Below are 18803 nucleotides of genomic sequence, written 5' to 3'. Positions count from 1 at the left end.
TATTAGCTTGGAGGGTTTTACTTATACCAAAAAATCAGTTCCCTAATTTTCAGTTTCTGTGTTAATTTCTAGTTCCAAGGCTGTCTTGAAACAGGGGAGGGGAAGTTATGAGAATGGACTGGGTAAGACTCCCTGATGTTTGCATACCCCCAAACTTGACTCATTTGAAAAGACCCTGATGCTGGGAAAGATTGAGGGCAGGAGCAGAAGGGGACAACAGAGGATGGATGGTGGGATGGCATCACCGACTCAATGGACCAGAGTATGAGCAAACTCTGGTAGTTGGTAATGGACAGGGAAGCCTGGCATGCTGCTGTCCATGGGGTCGCAAAGAGTCGGACACGACTTAGCGACTGAACTGAACTGAACTTGACCTTCACACCAAAGCCCCTTCTCCAGCTGTGAGTAAACAAAAACACTAACATTTTCTCAACAATTGTATTATAAACAAATCTGAATGCTGATCTTAATGATTCACTGCACACTTAATTTGAAACAATAGTGGCAGGAACCCCCTACAGCCAATGTCACTTGACATAGTTGACACGTGCATGAGGCTTATCACTCTTCTCCCTCTAGAGCAGCAGTTGGAGAGTGAATGTCCATCCTACAAAAGGATAATTTTTTTGGCAATATAGTTTTTTTGTAAAATAAAATAGAAAACTGATTTTTTTTCTCCTTTAGGAACAGTTTGCTTTGTATTTTTTTTTCTAGTGGACTTTATTTCTTTAGAGCAATTTGGATTCATAGTAAAATTGAGCAGGAAGTATAGATATTTCTCATTACCCCATCTTCACACATGTATCTCCACCCCCTCCCCCCATTAGAGTGGTATATTTGTTACAAGTGATGAGCCTACAATGACATATCATTATCACCCAAAGTCCATAGTTTACATTAGGGTTCACTCTTGGTGTTGTATATCCTATCTGTTCGGACAAATGTATAATAACATCCATATACATACTGAGTAGTTTCACTGCCCTAAAAATCATCTGTGCTCTGCCTATTCATCCCCTCCTCCTCTCTAACCCCTGGCAACCACTAATCTTCTTACCATCTCCATAGTTGTAACTTTTCCAGAAATGCCATAATGTTGGAATCATACAAGTGTGTAGCCTTTTCGTATTGGCTTCTTTCATTTAGTAATGTACATTTAAGGTGCCAACAAAGGTCCATCTAGTTAAGGCTATGGTTTTTCCAGTAGTCACGTATGGATGTGAGAGTTGAACTATAAAGAAAGCTGAGCACCGAAGAATTGATGTTTTTGAACTGTGGTGTTGGAGAACTCTTGAGAGTCCCTTGGGCTGCAAGGAAATCCAACCAGTCCATCTTAAATGAAAGCAGTCCTGAATATTCATTGGAAGGACTGATACTGAAGCTGAAACTCCAATACTTTGGCCATCTGATGTGAAGAACTGACTCATCTGACAGAAATGCTGGGAAAGATTGAAGGTGGGAGCAGAAGGGGATGACAGAGGGTGAGATGATTGGATGGCATCACTGACTCAATGGACATGAGTGTGAGTTAACTCCAGGAGTTAATAATAGACAGGGAAGCCTGGCATGCTGCAGTCCATGGGGTCACAAAGAGACGGACACAACTGAGTGACTGAACTGAACTGAACTGAAGGTTCCTCTATGTCTTTTCACAGCTTGATAGCTCATTTCTTTTTAATGCTAATATTCCATTGGGCTTCCCAGGTGGCACAGTGGTAAAGAATTCACCTACCAATCCAAGAGACACAGGAGATATGGGTTCAATCCCTGGGTCAGGAAGATCCCCTGGAGAAGGAAATGGCAACCCACTCCAGTATTCTTGTCTGAAAAATTCCATGGACAGAAGAGCCTGGTGGGCTACAGTCCATGGGGTCACAAAGAGTCAGGCACAACTGAGAAGACACACACACACACATTACCTGGATATCCCATAGTTTATTTATGCACTCATCTACTTAAGGGTATCTTGATTGCTTCCAAGTTTTGTCAATTATGAGTAAAGCCGCTATAAACATCTGTGTGAAGGTTTTTGTGTGGAGGTAAGTTTTCAGTTCCCTTGGGTAGATGCCGAAGAGTGTGATTGCTGGATCACACTCTTATATAGTAAGAATATAGTTAGTTTTGTAAGAAATTGCCAAAGTGAAAGTGAAAGTGTTAGTCACTTAGTTATGTTGACTCTTTCGTGACCCCATGGACTATAGCCCATCAGGCTCCTCTGTCCATGAAATTCTCCAGGCAGGAATACTGGAGTAGGTTGCCATTCCCTTCTCCAGGGTATCTTTCTGACCCAGGGATCAAACCTGGGTCCCCTGCATAGCAGGCAGATTCTTTACCATCTTGAGCCACCACGGAAGATCAACTGCCATACAGTCTTTCAAGGAAGCTGTACCCATTTGCATTCCCACCAGCAATGAATAAGAGCTCCTGTTGCTCCACATCCTCCCCAGCATTTCATGCTGACAGTGTTCTGCATTTTGGTTGTTCTCATAGGTGTGTGCTGGGTTTCCTTATCTTTTCAGTTTTTACCCTTGTCCACCTCTCCACCCCCACCCTTCCTTACAATTGCTAACCTTTTCAGAAAGAGCCATAGAATTTGAGCATGAGAGTTGAGCAGTAGGTGGCACAAGCTCAGCAACATCAGACACATGATAGAGCGAAAGACTGAGAAAGGACTGCCTCAAGTCACATGGGAGCCCTGGGAAGAGGAGTAATCTGGCACGCCTTCAAGCCAATATTCTTTAAATAGCTGAGAGCAGAGAAAAATTCATTTTCTATTAATATAAAATGTATAGCTCTTTATGGTTAAAATAAAGAAGTTATTACATGCATTGAATATAACAATATTTCCACTTATTTGGAATGATCTTTCATTTTACATTTTTTGTACCACTTATAACTTGAACAGCAGCATAGAGTTAAATTACAGCCACAAAAATCTTGCTCGAAATATAGTTACAAGTCATATATATATATATATATATATATATTTTTTTTTTTTTTTTATGTCACAAAAACAGTTCCAAATTTTCTGAAATTCTTATTCTTTCTTCATTTTTCTTTTGGGAATTTCTGAACCAGACAACCACAACCTCCTGTAAGACATATCCATGGCTTTATTTATTTATTTAATATTTATTTATTTGGCTGCAGCAAGTAAGTTGCAGCATGCAGGATCTTCAGTTGCAGTATGTGAACTAATAGTTGTGGCATTTGGGATCTAGTTCCCTGACCAGGAATTGAACCTGAGCCCTCTGCATTGAGAGTACAGAGTCTTAGCCCCTAGACCAGGAAAGTCCCTCCATGGCTTTAAAATGTAGAAAATAATCATCTGTCCCCAAAAATTGTATAAGAAATTTGGGGTAGAATTCCAAACTCAAACCCTCCCCCCACTTCTTCTTCTGGCTGGCTTACCTGAGGGAGTATGCACACCTATACTATGTCCCGATGAGAACCCCAGAACGATTTCATTAGTAAGCAGGAAGTGTCCAACTTAAAGCTTGAGTCAAGGCTGGGTGGAGGCCAAGAGATCTAAGTGAGGCCTCTTGCTTTTCCAATCCCAAATCTAAGTTCTGTGACTTCCTCAAGTGTGCCAGAAGAGAGAAGAGTAAGAGTGAGGGTAAGAAAAAGACTCAAGTTCTTAGGTATTAATAGCCGAGCTGAATGAAGTCCACATATTTGACCAGGTGCCAGGATGACATTGGACTGTCAGACCTGTGAACTTGGGAATCAAGTAGGGAGAGGAGGAGGATCAGGCTCCTCAGGAGAGAAGTCTACCTTCAGTCCTCCACGCCCACCCTCCCTCCTGATTTGCTTACTACATGGCTTCCCTGCGGCTGCTGCTGCTAACTCGCTTCAGTTGTGTCCGACTCTGTGCGACCCCAACGACGGCAGCCCACCAGGCTCCCCTGTCCCTGGGATTCTCCAGGCAAGAATACTGGAGTGGCTTCCCTAGTAGCTCAGAATCTGCCTACCATGCAGGAGTCCTGGGTTTGATCCCTGGGTCAGGAAGATCCCCTGGAAAAGGGAATGGCAACCCACTCCAGTATTCTTACCTGGAGAATTCCATGGACAGAGGAGCCTGGCAGGCTACAGTCCATGGGGTCACAAAGAGTCGGACACGACTGAGTGACTAACACACTGGAGAGAATATGTGTAAAACAGCCTGCAGCTCCTGTGGTAGGAAATGAAAAAGCAGGCTTTAGGAGCTATAAAGAATGAAGTGTCTTTCAATGTCACCTTCCTTTCCTCTAGGAAGTATTCCCAGTTTCTGACCAGACTAGTCACTTCTTCCATATAGAACATCTAATAGGAGGGTAGATTGAAGACAGAAGCTTAGATGGAAGATTGCTCCTTCATGAGCTCTGGCAGAAATGCAAGGGGAGACACTGACCAACATCCCGCATACCCCATTATTCTCTATTTAACAACAGGCCTTAATAATCAAATCTCTGTTCAGTCAGGATTGTCCAACTAGGAGAGACCAGCAGCTCCCTTAGTTATTACTTCTCCTCACTGTAACTTCCTGGGGCCAATGAAATGCACAGTTAAATTAGTCCTCCTAAAATGAATTAAAACAGGTCATTAATCAATTTAACTTCAAGACTGTCCTGCACCCTAGACTAAATATTCACTCCCTAGTTTATTTCTCATCTGAAACTATGACTAATAATATTGCCCCAAACTAGTCAACAGAGAAGATTACTCTTACAAGTCCAAATAAAACAAAGAATGGTTGAAAATGGAATAATGTGAAGCCCTCCCCATTATTAAATTACTACAGAAATTCAAGTCCAAAATGAATTCCTCTTCCTATGGTAAGTTAAATTCAGAAGACCATGAAGTTTGACTACTCTCGCTGGTTTCCAGATCTTTTCAGTCTCTGTCAGAAGATTCTCCCTCAGATGCCTTGGGATTTGGGTTCCTTCAGCAGCCACTGCATGCTGAGCCTTCTTCCATTACATGGGTGTAGCACCTTCAGTAACATCAAAACTGAAGTAATCCACCTGAAACTGTTGTATCCCATAAATGTAAAAGCAAATGTGACTCTGGCAGTAACAACATCTTGCAAACAAAATGATATTCCTAGAACCCAGTATATAGATCCTTGTTGCTGTTGCCTGTCAGAGATTGCAGCAGACTGAATATTATCTAGGAGAAGGGGAATAATGTAAAAGGGAACAACAACAAATGGAGAACATCATTTTGGTTTTTGCCATGCCAAGATGCCTATTAGAACACGTCAGTTTTCCAACTACTATGCTGCTGCTGCTAAGTCACATCAGTCGTGTCCAACTCTGTGTGACCCCACAGACGGCAGCCCACCAGGCTCCCCCGTCCCTGGGAGGCAAGGGAAGTCCAGGCAAGAACACTGGAGTGGGTTGCCATTTTCTTCTCCAGTACATGAAAGTGAAAAGTGAAAGTGAAGTCGCTCAGTCGTGTCCGACTCCTAGTGACCCCATGGACTGCCGCCTACCAGGCTCCTCCGTCTATGGGATTTTCCAGGCAAGAGTACTGGAGTGGGGTGTCATTGCCTTCTCCTTCCAACTACTATATGTGAATTTAAATTCAGCTGGGATGCATTTCCCATCAGGAGGTTAACTGTGACATAGGACCTAATTGCTTTTAATAAGGTCAGAGTTGACTTTCTACATAATGTCTTTTTCCTGCTTCCAAAAAGGTACCCACATCTCCTCCATCCAGTTGACCACCTCTGGAGCTTCAGGGGAAATTCTGATTGACTTAAGAGTAATCTCATGCTTGCCAGAGATTTACTCAAGAGTGGGCATAGGGCCCACCTGGGTACAGATCCATGAGGAGGTTTACAGTGGCAGCATCTTCAATGTCTACTAGATCACACCCAAATCTTCCTTATGTCTCTTGAGATCCTTCCCATGTTTTGAACACTTCTATTTCCATTTCCCTTGGGGTCTGGTATTTCTGGCCTGGAAGCCCACTGTTAAATTGAGCCTGGTCTCAGAGGAGTGACATAGCTTCCCTTTCCATGGTGAACTCAGCACGACACATTTAATAATAGACAATCCTATAATCCATGCTTATAGCCGTATAGCATCTTCTCTGGGTATTTGTCCATCTCCAGTAGGATCCCAAATAATTTTAAACTTTATGACACAGCTGCTACCACTGTGCCTTGCTCTAGAACTCCTTAGGTCTATTAACCTTGCTTCCAAGATCTTCTTTCCTGAAATGTATCTTAGCTGGATCACTCTCAACAAATTCCTGAATCTGAAGCTTCTGTGGATGCTTGTAGAGGCCATAATCTCAGGATCATAGAGGCTCTCATACATCCTCTGACACATGCTCCTCTAAAACCCTCTTCCTTTATGTTTCAAATTCTCTAGTCCTTGAGTAACTTGTACCACTTCATGTATTACTTACTGCTATTTTTATTTCCACCTATGTTCCATTTCTTTCCATAATTCCTACTCCTTTCAGGGAGGCCTAACTGAATTTTTAAATTTTAACATACTAAGTGAAAGTGAAAGTCACTCAGTTGTGTCTGACTCTTTGCAACCCCATGGACTATAGTCTATGGAATTGTCTAGGCCAGCATACTGGAGTGGGTAGCCCTTCCCTTCTCCAGGGGAATCTTACCAACCCAGGGATCGAACCCAGGTCTCCCACATTGCAGGCGGATTCTTAACCAGCTGAGCCACAAGGGAAGCCCAACATACTACTTAAAAGAGTCCAATTTTTCAATAACACAGATAAAACTCCAGCTGCAGTCTTTTTTTCTTCCCTTCCTTCCTCCCTTCCTTCCTCTTTCTAGGTCCATGCATTTGTTTCCTGACGTATTCCATAAACTGCCTCTTCAGAGGCTCCCACAGAGAAAGAATATTCTGCATCTGCCACAAGGTCCTCAGTCCAAATATTGCTTGAGTGGAAACAAACTGCATAGGTCTTCTTCCGTCAGTTTCAACCCATGCCTAATCTCTACCGATTGTTGCTCTGCCTCTTTCCTTTTGGCGTTGTCTTCCCTGTTCTTCTAAAATATTTTCCTAATACCATTTTCTAGTCATATTTCCTTATAACAAGAGCCATACCTGCTTCCCCACATATAAAGTCTGTGTAATCCTGAAACTCATCAAGGAGTGCATGAAATAACATCAGTATCAACAGCAGTGACAATAATGGCTAATAGTTTATTGAGCTCCTACTGCATATTGAACACTCTTCTCAGCATTTTATAATCGTCACAACAATCCCATGAAATGAGGGCTATTGTCACCCCATATTACTGATGTAGAAACTGAAGCAGAGAGAGGTTAAGTAACTTGGCCAAGGTCAGAGAGCCAGTAGGTAGCAGAGCTCTGTCACCTTCTTTCATTCACATCTGCCCACAGTTCAGTCACCTACCAGTCCTTCCATAATATAACACCCTTTTATTGTTTGGCCTAGTCTTTTCTCAATACTTCAAGATTGGGTTCTCCTTTTAAAAAGCAAAAAAAAAAAAGACTTACAGTGGTCTATCACAGTCCATCCTAAATCTTGAACATAATTTCTTTTGATAGGGCTAGTCTCTATTATTCCACAGGGAAAGGTATTAAAGTTAGATTCTATAATTTTTTTTACAGATAACCTGTTATGAGGATCATTTCATTGCCTGCTTACCAGGTTTTCCCACATATACATTGAATTTAAATTCTTAGTTCCAAGTTAATTTTCACTTACTAATTGATAAAATATTATCTGAGCATGTACTAAAGAATGAATTTTTGCAGCTTAAGTCATTCATACTCTAACAAGGATATTTTAAACAGAGCTGGTTATTCCTTCAGGAAAACCATATTCAGATCAAACTAATTTCCTAAATGACATAAACGGAGTGAGCAGCTTTCAGGTGTCTTATGTAACTGACTTGAGTACTGACGGCTTAGGACTAGATGATGGAATGACAGGGAAAGGGGAAGCTGAATCTTTGAAATGGTAAAAATTATCATTTAAAAATCACAGTAAATATCACCTGCCAGGTATTAAAATGATTAAAGGGCTTATTTTTTCCACACTCCTATTGTGATAAGTTTTATAAACAAATAATTTTAAGTACACTAACCTGTTAAGCACCAGTAATTAGTTGAGAAAAACAAACACAAATATTCTTGAAGAGAGAGCAAACCCTGAGGGAATTCAGTCCTCTGAAATTATGCTAAGTGTATATTGAAATCATTTGGAAGACTGCTACCCACCCCCCCACCCCCCAAATAAAAATCTCCTTTATGTTTTTCTGCTGTTTTCTCTCACACATAACTCCTGTGGCAGCTGACAGGATTATCTGCTAACACAGGTGGACCTGGTGATGGCTAAAACCATCTGGAATATTTTGGGTTTCACTGGAAGAATTCAGAGTCTATAATATCGGTGAACGGAAAGGGCACTGGACTGTCAGGCATTAACTTTGCCACTAAGTAGTTATGGGATTTGCTTCTGTCATCTCATTTCTTTGAATTTTAGTTTCCTTATATAGCAAATACAAAAATGAGAATTAAATGATCTCCAAGGCCTATTCTAACAACTCCCAAGTTTTAACTTAAGATGGTTTTGAACACTTTTTCACAAAGAAGTCTCTAACGTTTAATGCTTTTGTAAGATAAACTAAAAATATGTAGGAACCAGTGATATGATAGGATAATATTTTTTAATATCTCCCAGTAGATATTCCATTATTGTTAAACTAGCTTCTCTCCTGCGTTCCATCCACCATTATGGCTCCAAAAAAGGGAGCACAGTAGATGTCATCACAAAAAATGAAGAGGATATGGTACATAAGGAAAGCTCTTGTCACACAAGAAGAATAAAAATAACCTCTTTTTAAAAACTACTTTATTAAAATACACATTTTACAATGTTACATTAGAAAAATCCATCTCTTATAGCCCTAAGAGACCATGGAAAGAAGAAAGGGGGACAGAAAGACGTAATCAGACTCAGTGTGCTTACTTCCTGTCCCTTCTCAGTGTGGCAACTAGAGTTGGCAGTATATAGTTGAAATATTCACAGAGATATGGGGAAATCCAAGAAAAATGGGGATAATGGTTTGCTTCTCTTGGCATGCCTGTGAGAGGCTGAGTCCTTTAGGATCTCTGCTTTCAGCTTAATGGCATGTTCCACATGACATAGGGAGAAAAATGCAACATCAGTGAAGGGAGGTGGCTCAGTAGATGAGCCTGAAGCAAAGTTCCTGGCTCATCAAGGCCTACATGGGATATTCTGGGAAACCAGAAGTTCCCACATGTTTCAGTGAGAAGATGGAATGGCATCATGAGAATCAATGGACCTGCAGAGGCCTGGGGTCAGGACAGAGGTTGCAGTGTATAAGGCAAATGGTTCAGCGTGGAAGTAGCACAACTTCTAGAAAGGACAGAAGGAGCAGTTTTATCTCTGAGGCTAGCAGTTCTGCTTTCGGACTATACCAGACACTCCACAGTAAAGGACAACACAAGGACTGGCATGCATGGCTCAGGGTTTTTCCTTGATGCCCTGCTGACCTCCCCATCCCACAGGCTTTTACCAGCCCACTAGTTACTGTGTGAATTAGAAAAAGGCACTATCAAGGCATTTTACTTCCACCTGTCAGAAAATTATCATAACATACTGGTTTTGTTAAAATAAGGCATCTTACTGCCACATGCCGGAGAACTATCATTCCAAGTTTATTACAACTTGGAAATCTAGGATATCGAAGATGTGACATACCCGTCTATGTACACTTTACACAGAATCCCTCAACTCCCATGTATATCTTCGAATGACAGGGAAATGGGAAATCTGTAAGATTCAGTACTTAACTATAAAAGAAAAGGGATAACGTGGGGACTCAAAAAGGATAAGCTACAGATAATAAGCTATGTCTTCTCTGTACATCTGAATTAACTAAATCAACTACCACACCAAAATACAAACTATGCCCCATATTTTGCAATTTATTTTATATTTTGCTATCTCCCATAGCACCTTACATAGCAATGCATACACAGAAGGAAGCAATAAATGCATGCTGGAAAAAAAGTAAATTTTCAGAAAAAATCAGAGTTATGGATCCACTTATAATATGTACAATAGCATGTCATTTTCCTTTTTTCCTGCTACGTTTATTTGAACCAAATCTAAAATTTTACCCATTTGTACCTTGCTAACCACCATAAACAAACATTTGCAGTTCTTCATTGTAAGCCTCCCTCCTCAATTTTTTTCTCGAGAAGGAAACTTAGATCTAAGTTTCTCCATTGTCAGGACCAAAGAAAGCTCATCCCAAAATTAGAGAATGTTTTAAAATTAAAAACAGTATTATGTAATCCAAAGTAAATTCTTATTTAAAGTGAGGGAACCCTGAAAGTTAGAAATGTATTTTGCCCAGAGGCATACATCAAGTCAGAGACTCAAACACCCTACACAACAGTGGCTCTTACTGTTCCTCTCTCCCCTCCCAAAACACACACTTCCCCGCTCTTACCCCTACTTCTCTTATTGTACTTTGTAACCACTTAGCCATCCATCTCAAACCTAAGACAGCACCTAGTCAAACTGAAATGAGAAAGAAATCACCTGAAGATCGAAAATCAGAGAATCAGGTAAACTGCCAGTTTTACCATTTCCATAAGGTGATAAACAAAAGAGAGCGGAAAGAACCGAGAAAGGATACTTTTTCAGTCATCACAACAGCAGCGAGGGAATAAAAACACGTTTTCCCTGGGGAGAGATTATCTTGAGGAGACCAGATACAGACACAAAAGATAATTCCCCTTGGGGCTTTTCTTTTCCTCTGAGTTTGTGAAACCTAAAAAAAAAAAAAAAAAAAAAAATTAAAACGTTTATCACATAAACAATCACAACCTCAACACATTTACTTCTCCTCTTTTCTCACCTATTATTTCCCCAAACATTATAGAGACCGCGTCTTCAATAAGTAAACTGACCAAAGGTCTATTCCCTATTGATCACAATCTTTTTAAGATACTCCTTTTAGACTACAAGTAGGAACCGACTTCTAACTTCGGTTCCCGAGCTCAAAGCTCGGTAAAGTGGATCTTCAAGGTTTAGCAAATACCCTCAGCTGAACTAAAGGGTACAGAATCTCTAGCGCTCCCTAGAGCTCAGAGTTTGAACCTACCTACCACAAAAAACCCCAGTTATCAAAGACTGGCTACCTCGCTCTACTTTTCTTTTCCGCTTAAAAAATCAGATGGGGGGGCGGGGCGGGGAGAGGTTGAAACGGCGAACCGAAGGATTAATCACTTCTCCCCATTACATCAGCAGCCCCCGCCCTTTCCTCCGAGCACCTCCTCTCCTAGAATCGTCGCTACGCACTAGCGCTCTCTTCATCCACCCCCCGCTCTATTATATGCCCTGATACCTCCCCATTATCACCCGCCCCACCACACTCCCCATCTCCTCCTTCCCCCACCTCCTTAGCAGGGGAGGGAGGAAACCCGAGAGAGGAAACAGGGCGTTGAAGGAAGGGACTTGGCGATAAGAGCAGAGGCCCCATTGGCCCGAAGGTTGTATGAGCGCCTCCCATTGGCTCCTTGGCCGGAATCCCCGCCCCTCTTCTTCCCCGCCCATTTGCCCCTTCCCCCGCCGCTCCACGGCCCTCCCCCGCGCCCCTGGCCAGCCCCGCGGCGGGGAGGGACCGACTGGGCGAGTGGTGGCTCCGGCGGTGTCAATGGCTCCTCCTGCCACGGAGCAGCAGCAGAAGCAGCGGCGACGGGGCTGAGGAGGAGGAGGAGGAGGAGGAAAGGCTCCTTTAAGGAGGAGGAACGACGACGCCTCTTTTTCCCCCTATCTCCTCCCTTCACACTCATTTCCCCTTCGCCGAGGAGAGAAGGGGGGGAGGAGAGAGAAGAGGCCGAAGAAAGAGAGAAAAAATTCCTCTCAGAAATCTCTTTCAGGGGGTGTGGGGGGGAGGAAGAGGAAAAAAAAAAAAGAGCCGGGCGCCCCCTGCTCCCTCCCTTCTCTCCCTCTCTTCTCCTCCTTCTCCCTTCCTCACCCGCCCGCCCACTCCCCCCCGCCGCCGGAGACGCCGCTCGGGAGTCGGCGGGACCAGGGTCTGTCTCCTCAGCCGCCGACGCCGCGCTTCGCCTCAGGATCCCCAGGCGGGCGGACGCCCTTTCTTTCTTTCTCTCGCTCTGCCCGTCTTTCTGTCTCCGTCCCTCGCGGCCGCCCCGCCCGGCGGCCTCGGCCTTCCCCGTGCGTCAGGCCCGCCCGCCTGGCCTCGCTCGGTCTCTGTCTGTCTCCGCGGGCCTTTCTCTTGACTCGGGGTCCCGCTCGCCCCTCCGCCCTTACCATCTCCCCTTCCCCTCGCCCCCTTTCCTTCCTCCCCCCTCCCCACCCCCTTCTCCCGCCCCGTAGCTCGCGGTCCGTGTGCGTGTGTGTGTGTGTGTCCCTCCGCCAACGCCGCCACCTCAGCCCGGCAAATGAACTCCGTCCGAGCCGCCAACCGGAGACCCAGGCGAGTGTCGCGGCCGCGCCCGGTGCAGCAACAGCAGCAGCAGCCCCCGCAGCAGCCGCCGCCGCAGCCGCCCCAGCAGCAGCCGCCGCAGCAGCAGCCTCCGCCGCCGCCGCAGCAGCAGCAACAGCCTCCGCCGCCGCCACCGCCGCCTCCGCCGCTGCCCCAGGAGCGGAACAACGCCGGCGAGCGGGGTAAGGCCGCGCTCCTTCCCCGCCGCCCGCCGGCTCGGGCGCCCGGCCGGCGGGACCCGCGGGGAGGGAGGCCGGGGCGGGCGGGGGCGGCTTGTGTGCCTGGGGGGTGGGAGAAGGGAGGCCGAGCGGAGGCGGGTCCCCCGGTGCCGCAGTGTCAGCTCAGTCCGGGCCCCGGCCGGCAGGAAAAGCCGCGGCTTCCCGACTCGCCTGGGCTCTTAGCTCAGGCCGCGCTTTGTTTGGTTTCGGGGGCTCGGCACCCTCTCCCCTCGACCCATCCCTCTGGTTTTTGAGCTCCCTTACGGACCCCGCTGGAGTCTGTTGGTGGGTGGGGGTAAGGCGAAGGGTGGAATCTCTCCTTTTTCGGCTGCCTTCCACGGTTTGGTCTCCTGTTTCTAATGGAAGATGGGGGCGACAACTGGGAGTGATCGGGTGGTTGGGGCTGGCTGGGGAACTTGTTTTTCCCCCTTTTCTCTGTTAGCCTCCCCCTTCCTGTGGAGGAGGGGAGTGGGGGAGTTGGAGTGGTCGGTGGTGTTGGCCGGGGAACTTGTTTCCCCCGCCCTCCCCCCTCCCCCAGTCACGGGGTAGGGGGAGCGGCGACTCTTCTCCCAACCTCATGATGTTTGCTGCGCAGTTTGGCTTTAGTTACAGAACCCCTGGGATGGACCCGTTAAATTAAGACCTTTAAATAAATAAATATAGAATCCATCGGCCATTTCCAGCCCCCTCCCTCGCGTGCGGTGCAGTTACCCTTCCGCTCTATCGACTCCCTTCTCGCTTGTCCTCCCCTAGGATACCCCCACGCCACCTTGCTGCCCCTCCGTCTCCCAGTGGGATTTGAACGCCCCTTCCTTAGAACTGACCCCTTGTGGGAGAGAGTGCGTGTGTTTGTGCCTGTGTGTGTTGTGTCCAGGGCCTGGTGAAATGTGTCATTTGGACCCAACTGTGTAGCTCTGTCTGGTAACCACCATTGTCTAAGGGCTGAAGCTCCCGGGGGTTGGATTTTTGCTTCAGCAAAAATAATGTTCAGTTCTACTTTGATGATATTTGGGGAGGTTTTGGAGATGGGGTGTTGCACCTTGATCTCCAAATGTAACTATTCTGTTTGTTAATTAGCTGCTCTCAGTGGGGGTGGAGGTCAATACCATATTTATGTGTACGGTTGTTTAAGGAGGAGGGGAATTGTTAGGAGACATTTTGCGTGTTTTCGTTGGCGGATTAAGGTTAATTTTACGTGCGTTGGTTGTCACACCTCCTTTGGCTGAGGGAATTAAGATTAAATGCCTTTTGAAAATCATACATTCTTTGCTTAAAAATTGTTTCTTTGTTGTACATGATCAAAATACCGAACAAATGAAAGAGGGAGATGATAATTGAAAAATAGTTTAAACGGTTTTCACTGGTTACTGTTACAGATAGTCCTTGTGAAAGCAGTTTACTATACGTTGCTTGAAAGGATGTGTTCAAGCCAGTTAGAGGTCTTGTGCTGCATTACTGGTAAATGTGTTTTAATGTTTCTTTGATATATTTACAGGGTTTTTTTTTTTTAATTAAAAATACAGTTTCATCATTTCCTTTTGTATTTGCATATCAGGGTTCTCCTGTGTTTCATTCAAATAATAGTCAAGTCTCAGAATTGACACTATATGTAATAGAGTTGACTTTTTTTTTTAAAAGCAATGACATTGGGTTGAAATCCTAAGATAATAAGGATTCTATTGCTAGAAGTAAGCTTTTTCAAGATGTACTGATTTGTTAATTACATTAACAGTGAATCAGACTGTTTCAGCCAAACTTAGTCTGATTGTGTATTTTTAAATGTTAAATCTGAATCTTTTTATTTGTGTGTATTTTCAACTTAGTTGAGGTACTTCTATTTGATCACTTTTCTTGCTTAAAATTATTAGCTACTAAAGTCTATTTCCTTTTGAAGTAAAGTGACTTGGTTGTTGGCAGTCACATGCCAGAGTGTCATTTTTCTTTTCATTGATATCCATAAACTGACTAAGATGTTCGTGAATCAGAATTTCAGTATCTACCCAACCAAATGGTAAATCAAATTCACTGTAGAATTGTTGTTGCTTTGCTGCTGTTAGTAGAAACTGTTCTATGTTGGCACAGAGAGGAAAAGAACTGCTGATTAGCCTTCAGGGAAAATGCTGTGGGTCTTTTTGGAGGGCAAATAAATGGCCTTAAGATGAATTAAAAGACTAAAATTAGAAAAAGTTTGCTAATGTTATGTAAAAAATAGTAATCTTTGAAAATTCGCATTTTTTATTAATTTTAAATGTACAGTTTGCATAATGATCAGAAGCTAGCCAAGAAGAATACTCTTTTAACAGTTTTACGAAGTATGCAAAGTGTCACTATTTCTGGTTTGAATAGGAAAGGTTTGGTTGTTGCTGGTTTGAAAATACCGGGTTTCATAATTTTGACAAGGTAATTAAGGAACTACAGCTAAGCTTATGCATGTGCCTGTTTTAGTTTTTACTAACTCTTAATGGATCTGTAACTCTTGCATTAGAATCTTGGATAGAGTTACATAATAGTGGATCAGAGAGTTTTCAGAGTAGGGAACTGAAGTGAGACTCACTGTTTTAAGAGAAGTTAACTCAATCTGTATATAAAATCACTTATTTCATGTAAAGGGTGGACTTTAGGCTTCTGAGTGGTAGTAAGTTATACGAAAGTATTTTTTTCAAGCAAAAATTCTGTCAGAACTGGTTTTTAGTTGCGTCTTTGCCCACAGGTTAATTAGTCTTAAAAACTTCCTTGATACCTCCTTTAAAAATGTGTATATATTTGAGTGTTGTAATGGCCAGTGTTTGAAAAAGAAAGAAACAATCAGTATGGAGTGAAATCTTACGAGGACTTTTTAAAGGCAGGAGATTTGCTTACACCCCAAATGGGAAATAATCAGCCTGGGTCTTCCATGGAATGCTGTCCTCTTGCATGTTATCTGAAACGGTCTGCTGTTTAAAGATGGAATACAAATCATTAGCATTTTTAGGCTTTTATTTTAAATCTTGGGTTTAGGATTTCACATACCACTTTTAGCTAGTAGAAAATAATTTGTCTTCCACATAGGAATCCTTTGATACTATGTTCCAGCTTCAGTGAAACTGAAAGTATGTGGGGTTGGATTTTATATATTTGTTTTCTTTTAAAATCCTGAATGAGTTTTTGCAACTTGTTCTGCTGAATTTATCATGAAATCTATTTGGCAGTCTTGTTTTAGAAATATGTCTGAGGAACGCTTACACATCTGCAGAAGTGATATGTATTCTGAGCATTTTTAAGTTTTAGTTGAAATTGATTACTTTGATTAGGTATTAAATGCACATGATTTAAAATTCAGAAGTCTCTTTCCTACAACTGCCTTCAGCTCCCAAATTTTCCTACCTGGAATCAACCTATTGATTATTATGTCTTTCATTAGTTTCTTACTTATTATGTTTTAATAAAAGATTAAGTTTGACTTCTGAAAATCTTGATATGAAAGTTTTCAGAAATAAGTGTAATTTCCTAGTTGTTGGCAAATTCATAAAGTTGAAATGTTGAAATTTTAACTGGGTTATATATAGTTCAAGAATTTAATGAATTATAACAATATATTGATGGATTTTGCTATTTCTAGTCTGAAATTATCAGAGTAAAAATGTAATCAATCTCTGTAATCTCCTATTTGTGAGATTAAAATCTCACCTATGATCCTGGATTTATAGTTATTACTTTTTTTTTTTTAAGTGAGCTTTTAAAATAATTCAGTGTGTGTATAGTATTACATAAAATATTGCTTAGTGGCTGCATATTCTATGGAGAGTCAGGAAGCTCTTTAGTGTTCTAGTCATGTGTCCTAGTTACACTTTTCTGTGGAGTTGTCCTAGCCCATTATATTTTACCTTTAGGTTCTCCCTACTACTTACTTACAGAGTAAGGAATTTCTGCATTCTTTCTAGATAGAAGAATTCTGGACAAGGAATCTGATTTTTCCTCTTTTAGGAATTAAGTACCATGAGTCATTGCTCTTCCATCTTGTGGCTAACCCTTCGAAATATTTACATCCCATAAGAGGAATGCCACTTAACTGTGTGTTGCGGGTGGGGTGGGGGGCTGTTTTCTCAACACTTAAAAATTATTTGAGGAATAGAAATGCGATAGTGACAATACTGATGTTAGAGTTCTGCTGGTAAGGCCTAAGGCCTGTCCCTATACTGCTTGCCTCTTTTTTTTTTTTAACTGGAAATTCTGGCAAACCCAAGGAAAGGCTAACCAGCTTGGAGACCTATCAGGTAAGGCAAGAATGACCAGTAGATCCTGACCTGTTAGTGAGGATCCCTGAACTTAAATTTGGCAGAATTCAAAGCTAGTGAGTATTTTCTGCCTTTTCCTCTTTTTGTTTTAATTTTGGAAATAATTTATAATAAGTTATTTCACCTTGAGATCTCTTACTGTCTTAATTGTTCTCTCTTTTATTCCTAGCTAGTTACTCTTATTTTGTGTCTATCTTGTCCCATTGGTCTCTGAAGGGTTACTATGTTTTAGACCTTCCATTTCTTGTTTTATCAGTCATTGAAAGTGCATTCTTGGCTTCCAGAAAACTGGTTATTGTGTGAGGTTGTAAGCAGGGTACTCCCAAATTGTAGTTGTTGCCCTCTGAAAGCAAATTTATAAAGGCGTAAAATATAAGGGATGAGACAATTGGAGATAGTATGTTGGGAAGAGCTCAGAGTTAGAGCTACCTAGAGGTAGGTTCTAAACTTAGCCACACCACTAATGAGCTGTGTGTGTGTGACATGGGGCGAGAAGTGTAACCACTCAGCCTTACTCTGTTATCTTTAAAATAGGGATGGTAACACTTGCCTGACAGTAATTTAAAGATAAGAGATAGTGAAGTACCTAGCATATGGTAGATGCTCAATAAATAGCAGCTCTTTTAAATACTAAAAATAATAGTATGGAACAGAAGCAGCCATTTATAAAACTAAACCTAAGAAATAAAATATGTGTGAATCACCAAAGAGTTTGTGACACATCCCAAAATGCAGTCCAGGTGATGTGGTATAACATCAGAGAAACTGATTTGCAATTGTAAATCAGTAATCTTATATCTAATGAATTGAAATATTCTTTGAAAAAAGAATAACAGAAGAAATGGGTATATGGAGTAATAAACATGAGTGTTTCTTACGTACTAGAGTCTGTGCCAGATATTTTTCTTATATACCATACCTCTTAGCAATTCTGTACGATGACTGTTACACAGCAGTGATTGTACTTAGTAAGTAGTAGAGAATTTAAAAAATGATTTATATATCCTAGTGTTATCCATCAAACGGAGATACTGAAATACATTTGACTGAGTATCTTCATCACCTCCAGAGAAAGGAATCTCCTAAACCTTGGGCACATCAGTCTCCTGTCCTATTCCACCTATCTGATCGAAGGCTGATATAGTAGTATGATGCCAATGATAGTTAAATCATTCGGTTTCCCATTTCTAAGTAGCTTTCTGATCATAATTTTACCTCATGTTTCCAGATGAGATTGCAGTGATTGGTCCACATGTTTTTCCAGTTTGTTGATGAAATCACTAAGCACTCATTGTACAAAGAAGGTTAGATTTCCCTTGAATTACTCATAAGTTTTGAATAAAGGGCGTTAAGTCATTTTTTAGCTCATAGTTATAGACTGGACTATTTCAGGAAGGAAAAAAATGTGAGTTTAATTAGACTTCAGTAGGAATTTTGACAGATTTGTAGACTAAGTACTGTTTACTCTTTTCTCACCATAATTTGGGGTCCTTACATGCATAACTTGATGTCTTTACATGCATAGCTTGAGGTTTTTGTTTAAGTTTGGTTAATATATGTGCTTGAACTTAATCCTTAGAAAATAGAGAAATGAAACCAACTAACTTCTTTACGTAATTTATTTTAATTGAAGGCAAATATTGAAAATATTTACTTTGAAAATGAATATGTTGTGTATTTTTTATTTTAAAAGACGCGCAAGTAAGATAGTATAGTTAAAAGCAAACTTAAATCATATCATGTAAGTTAGTTGCTTATTCTCTCAGGTTCTAAAAATCCAATTGTCAAATGTTATGCTTTTCTAGCAAATGGAAAATGGTATGACTGTGTTCAACAGAG

The 18803-nt window shown here is 42.0% G+C and overlaps 1 protein-coding gene across 2 annotated transcripts in view; it reads left to right on the top strand.

Moving 5' to 3' along the window:
* The first annotated feature begins 12292 nt into the window (after positions 1 to 12292).
* Positions 12293 to 18803, top strand: part of FBXO11 (F-box protein 11) — a 108278-nt gene continuing 101767 nt past the window's right edge. The window contains exon 1 of one of the 2 annotated variants that reach the window (XM_043468510.1): positions 12293 to 12654. In XM_043468510.1, the coding sequence (XP_043324445.1) occupies positions 12429 to 12654 (226 nt within the window). In that variant the 5' untranslated portion in view covers positions 12293 to 12428. The remainder of the gene's footprint in view (positions 12655 to 18803) is intronic. The other variant, XM_043468509.1, reaches the window with a different exon arrangement.

The sequence above is a fragment of the Cervus canadensis genome, chromosome 5 (genome assembly GCF_019320065.1).
Source record: "Cervus canadensis isolate Bull #8, Minnesota chromosome 5, ASM1932006v1, whole genome shotgun sequence".
NCBI classification, from domain to species: domain Eukaryota; kingdom Metazoa; phylum Chordata; class Mammalia; order Artiodactyla; family Cervidae; genus Cervus; species Cervus canadensis.
The sequence above is the reverse complement of the archived record's forward strand: the minus strand, read 5'-3'. Positions and strand labels throughout refer to the sequence as shown.